At 47.8% G+C, this 6,164-nt stretch overlaps 1 protein-coding gene across 1 annotated transcript; it reads left to right on the top strand.

Moving 5' to 3' along the window:
• The first annotated feature begins 1,708 nt into the window (after positions 1-1,708).
• Positions 1,709-5,826, top strand: LOC8023502 (actin). The gene is made up of 3 exons (XM_002401475.5): positions 1,709-1,819; positions 2,806-3,292; positions 5,300-5,826. Exons 1-3 carry the CDS (start codon positions 1,709-1,711, stop codon positions 5,824-5,826), a joined length of 1,125 nt encoding a protein of 374 aa, XP_002401519.2.
• Positions 5,827-6,164: the final 338 nt, after the last annotated feature.

The raw sequence follows: 6,164 nt of genomic DNA, 5'->3' as shown, positions 1-6,164 counted from the left end.
AAAGAGACGCAATTTTTCCCACGACAAGCTTCTGCTGATCATCATTCACGAGGGCGACTTCCTGACATCCCAGGGACCACCTCTGAGCTCAGCAACACCCTCGCAAACTAATGGTCTCCCCATCTGGAGGTGTTGCGCGGAACTGCCGGTAGATGGCGGCAGAGGTGTTCTCGCAAAGGGCTCTGTCTCGCGCGAGGGTTTGCGCTCCCTCTTTCAAGTGGCGGCGCGTGGCGGTAACCCCGCGCATTAATCAATGGATTTAGAAACACCCCGCGCGCTTTCCTTCCCGTTAACACTGTACACGCACACTGGACGCTGACGTCGACTCCCCAATGTCACGTGACTGGAACGCGGCTCGGTAATCCTCCGCCACGTTTCCTAAGCTCCCGCGGGTGTCCGCACGACTAGGGCCTGGATTAAAGTACGTGGCCGACGTGATAAATTGCCACCAATCGCGCGTTTTCCCGCGCTTTTGATGGCTTTATTCAGTGGCCTCTTTATTTTTGTCGCTCAGTCTGGATTAGAGAGAGAATAATGGAAAGGAGGCTTAGTCGTTTATGGTACTCTGGTCGGGAGGGCGGAGAAAGCGGTTTCTGGTGAGAACCTTTCCGATTTTTTTTTATTCCAGCGTTTATTTGTCAAAACTCGTTTTAGGTGTTATCCACGCTGTGTACACTGGGAATGAGTTCGGGTATTAGATAACGCCAATTTCCGACAAGCGTGTGAAAAAAAAAAAAAAAATGTTTGTTTTGATTGCACAAGTTTCTCGTGAGCTCAGACTCGGCTTTCAGCATGTTATGTGACACGGATCTCTACGAAGAATATGAAGTCACGACTTCGTTACATAGCTGGGACAATGACTTTGACTGATGAGCCGAAAAATAGAATAAAGAAACCGAAAACGGAATAAAGAGAAGTTCGAAAATTACTAGACGTTGCTTCGCGCGGACCGACGGTTCCTTCGGGCAATATATAGCCATTTTTGGCTCAATTTTCTATTAATGTCTTTTGATATATATCGGAGGCTAATAATGTCAGTTATGTCACCATGCACGTGAGGCTTAAAAAGTCAAATTTGCAAAATGTGCGTTCATACAGCCTAAAGTAGGTTTCCCTGAAATGTGGCGTTTAATATAAAAATTTTTTTTCTTGACTATCTTTAATGTCGCCAGCGAACAGGCACTGTTCACTGCGAAAGATTGCGTAAATCATCATAAATGTTAGTTTTTTCTTCTTTTACATGATGGACTAAAACCCTGAGATAGGGACAATGAGAGACGACACTACACAGAAGTTTCATATGTTCCAACCTCAACATTTCGTTTTTATCCTACCTTCCTGCTCATCATCTTTTCTGTTATTATTATTATTTTTTTTGGAAGAAGGGGGGGGGGGGGGGGAGGCGCGGGGGGGGGGGGGGGGGGGGAGGGGTATCTTATGTTTATGCTTATTGCGCTGGTGGGGTGGTATTTTAGCAGTTTCAGTTTCTCAAATGGCCTCTATGCTCCAAAGGGCCACAATATTTTGTATTTATAATTTCGATAAGATTAAAAAAAAAAAAAAGAACATACACAGGCAATTTTGCTATCGTTGTGTATGCCCATGCGTATCCTCAGAGCTGACTCTGCAGGTTTATTTTTTCTGTCCACGCAGGGTATAACTCCAGCTGACCAGCACCCCTGAGATCAAGAGCGCGTCCGGCGTCACCATGACCACTGTGATCATAGACAACGGCTCAGGCACATGTAAAGCCGGTTTCCTCAGTGACGACATCCCGAGGGTTGTCTTCCCGTCATGCGTCGGAACTCCCGACAAAACCGTAAGTAGTTGCTTGGCAGGATATCTGCCACCAGACAGTGTCTTTAAACCAATGGCATAAACACAGAGAGCCCTTCATGTGCTTCTTTTTCCTTCGGGACAATGTTTTCTGCAGGGGCGGTCGTGAGGTGACGACTGCAATGTGAGAAAGAGAAAACTAATTACAAATATTGAATACTTATCTTTCCGAAAACGAGCTGTATATGCATGTCCAAATGAGATATTTGTAGCCCGTCGTCAAAATAGACGACGACAGTTCTTACAATTCAAGACAATACAATTCTTAGCGCTAGTCAAGGTGGAATTTAGGCTTTAATGGCGTGTATTGTATGTTAAAAGAAAAACAAAAATGCCCCTAGTACGGTGCCTGAAATGAACGCGTCTTTGACTGGTGTGTTTACCTACCACGTCCAAAAAAGTGCTCCCTCGATTTCCGCCTGATGACGTCATAGAAGTGTCATGCTATCGCCAGTGGCGATCCTGGCGGCGTCTCAACAGCGGTGGTGTATGTGGCAGACGCCTCTTCTGCTGCAGGTCACTCTCCAGTGTAGCAGTCCACGGAAGCTTCCGTCGACTGCCGAAGTGTCATGCAAAAGCATGACACTATGGCTTCTGTGACGTCATTTGCTGCTACTTCGGGACCACTTTTGATGTAAGGGCAGCGTAGGACGCTAAACACATCAGTCGGAGACGTGCTCCAGGCACCTTAGCTGAAGCACGAAGAGCAGAAACATTTCGATCCTGGTAGATCCTTTTTCAGTCGGCTAAAGAAAACGCCGAAAAGGGATCTCCCAGACCCGAAACATTTCTTTTAGCTTCGCTTCGCAGATAATCTTCAATAAACTGTACTTTTCAGAAGTAACTTCAGCGAATAAAATGGCAAATCTTATGACTGCAATGCAAGATAATACCAAACTAACTTAAAGTAGAAAAAAAAAAAACACAGCAACAATCGATTGATTTGGTTTGGTTACATCCTCCATCCAGAAAGTGCTGCCTGGAGCCGGACAGAAGGAGTACGCCGTTGGGGACGACGCCCTGCTCAGAGGCGACGTCCTTGCCGTCAAGGACACCATCGAGCGCGGCCTGGTGACCGACTGGGACGACATGGAGAAGATCTGGCACTTCACCTTCTACAACCAGCTCCGTGTGCTTCCCGAAGAGCACCCGGTGCTCGTGACCGATGCCCCCCTCAGCTCCAAGGGTGACCGGGAGAAGATGGTTCAGATCTTGTTCGAGAAGTTTAGCGCTCCTTCGGTCTACGTGGCCTCCCAGGCCGAGCTCGCCATGTTCCAGACGGGCAAGAAGACAGGAGTCCTGCTGGACTGCGGGGACGGCATCACGCACGCGGTGCCCATTCTCGAGGGCAAGCCCGTGACCGACGCCATTGTTAGACTGGAGCTTGCTGGCAGGGACCTGACGGAGTACCTGATCAAGTTCCTTACGACCAAGGGCCATAGCTTCGCCACACCCAGTATGTGGAGTCTGTTGTTCTTTGCTTTGGTTACCGCTTACTCAGCTATTATCCCCGAACCCCCTTGTCTAATGATGACCTATATCCTTTATCCACCTCATGTGCTTTCCTTCCATTAATGGCGGCGTTTACGACAAGTTAAAATGCGAATTAAGCCTTTTTAAAGCAGGACAAGCCTGGTGGATGCACAATTTAGTTTACCTTTTGTTATCTCCCGCTCAATAGGAGTACACTTGCGCAGATATGCAAGACAATTCGCAGTCGCACATCACGGAACCACTAAGGTGGAGTTAAATCAAGACCTTGTTTTCATTTGAAACATTGCGCTGAAGATAATAAACGACGTTAAGTTATTATACCCTGAGGAGGTTTGAGGACTTCACTGTTTTATGTTCTCTTTGATCTGTTCAGTTAAAGCTGCGCTCTCGTCCAGTGTATACATAAGCGACAAAGTGGTAGCCGACGCTTCGACAAAAATCTTAGTTATAGCTGAGAGCCTAAGTTAAAGATAATATGTCAAATGCGATAGCACTTCTTACTCGGTTATATGTTGCGCGGTTTTAGCGACACCCAGGCCCGTAGCCAGGGGGGAGGGGGGCCCTAGGCCCCCCCCCCCCTCCCCCCAAATGTGTGTGTGTGTGTGTGTTTTTTTCTGGGGGGGGGGGAGGGGGAAAAGCTCTAGGACGGCTTCGCGGATGTCAAGCGAAATCACATCTTTTTTTTATTTCTTGTTTTTTACAAACATGTCGGTTAGAACTATGTACGTGCACACGATGGCCCACGGGTTTACGTCCATAGCTTTCAGATTTGACGCCGATGTAGTTTTCAGATGCAAGTCAAGGCTGGGAGACCTGTACAAGACGGTAAACAGAAAGGAACCCAATCCCGCCGCCCCGCTGCACCAAGTAACATGCTAAAAGGCTTAACACGTGCAAGACTGAGCAGAACTTTACAGGCCCGTGCTCTGTGGCCGCTGAATTCATCGGCCAAACGGGTCGCTGCATAAACGACCAGTTCCGGGCGCATCACAAAGAAGTAGAGGACGCAGCACCCAACAATCAGCACCCGATAGACACGCAAAGACGGGAATGTCGCGGCTGCGCTCCCGACTCGCGACGATGCCGGTAAATCTTCGTGAACGCGCCTTTCGAATGATGACAAGCCCGCAAATCATAGGCTCATCGTCTCTTTTGCTCAGAAAGAACTCGGGGCCCCGGTGGCTCGACTGATGTCATTTTATCCCTAAATCAACGCCCCCTCCCTCTTTCTTCCAATTCTTAGAAGTCGTGGCCTCAAAAAATACCCCCCCCCCCCCCCCACACACACACACAGAAAAAAATTCTTGGCTACGGGCCTGAGCCCACACCACATTAACTACCCACACCCTGGACTTTTTCAGATGTCAGTGGCTACGTGTAAATGCTTCCTGGCATATATGCATGTGCTTCGATTTTTGACGCTTAAACGCCACTTGCGGCTATAGGTTTATTTAGTTATTTATTTCACATACTATCAGTTCTATATAGGACTATATTATGCGTGGGTTAATAACTAATACATAAAAATAACAACTATACAACACTGATCTGCGACACAAGAACGGATAGGACGACATTTCCAGGCAGTCCACGTTCATTGCATGTTTTGTTTATCCAGTTCCATCTTGTTGACATCCAAACTGATTGGTTTCTTTGGTTCTTTCCTGAAAAGAACACTCCCCGTTAGGGGGCGCCATACGTCCCTATAATATTAGCGCATTTTCGTTCACAGAAAATTAGGGATATGAATGGCTGCTCTGGTGTCTTTCGCGTAACCACGATAAGATGCTCACAGACAAACCGCGTCTTAGCAAGTTATCTCTCCACGTCAACGAGACAAGGCTGACGAAATTAGGTATGAACACACTAATGAAAGTTACTAATGCGGTCGTGTTCGCTTACAATAGCCGTTTTATTTACCAGTCCTTCTACGACCTCTTATATCGTCCTTCTTTGTGTATCATTGCAGTTGATCGGGATGTCGTCCGGGAGATGAAGGAAAGGCTGTGCTACGTGGCCGCGGACTTTAAGCAGGAATCAACCAAGTCCACGTCCGCCCACGAGGAGTCGTACAAACGTCCCGGAGGTCAGCTCATTCGAATTGGCAACGAGAGGTTCGGTTGCCCAGAGGGCCTGTTCCAGCCCTCCCTCCTGGGTCTGAAGGTACCGAGCTTCCAGGAGACCGTGGTCAGCGCCATCACGAAGTGCGACGAGAACACCCGCAAGAGCATGAAGGACATCATCCTGTCCGGAGGCACCACCATGTGCCCTGGCTTCGAGACGCGTCTCCAGAAAGAGGTGTCCACGCTCCTGGCGCCCTCCGGCCTCAAGGTCAACATCGTCGCTCGACCCGAGCGCAAGTACTCGGTCTGGATCGGCGGCGCCAGGTTTGCGGCCAAGACCAACTTCTACACTCTGCGGTTCAACAAGAAGGAGTATGAGGAGTCGGGCGCCAGCGCGTTGCACAAAAAGTGCTATCCAGGATTTGCGGCGTAATTCGGATTCCCTCCTCGTTGTTGTTGTTGTCTACAAACACTTCTTTTTAGTGATAGCTTTTTAGTGACGTTGGGTTAGTTTTGCTTGCCTCGAGTTTCATGTTTGTTGCTTTGTTGAGCTTGTGTTTCCTTTGTCGCGCTAGCTGATCAACGATAATGACCACAAGAGTTAGAAACACAATATTATACGTAGTATCGATGGTCAGCTGCGAAACAGCAATTAAATTAAATTTGGTCAAACTACCGATTACATACGGAACGTTATAAACACATATCAAATGAAAAAAGGCACCCTGATAAAAAAAAGAAATTATAAAAGGACGGGCATATTATACTATA

This window comes from Ixodes scapularis, unplaced genomic scaffold, assembly GCF_016920785.2.
Source record: "Ixodes scapularis isolate PalLabHiFi unplaced genomic scaffold, ASM1692078v2 PGA_scaffold5__190_contigs__length_132052651, whole genome shotgun sequence".
In the NCBI taxonomy this organism is placed as follows: Eukaryota; Metazoa; Arthropoda; class Arachnida; order Ixodida; family Ixodidae; genus Ixodes; species Ixodes scapularis.
This window is presented reverse-complemented; position numbering and strand designations above follow the sequence as displayed.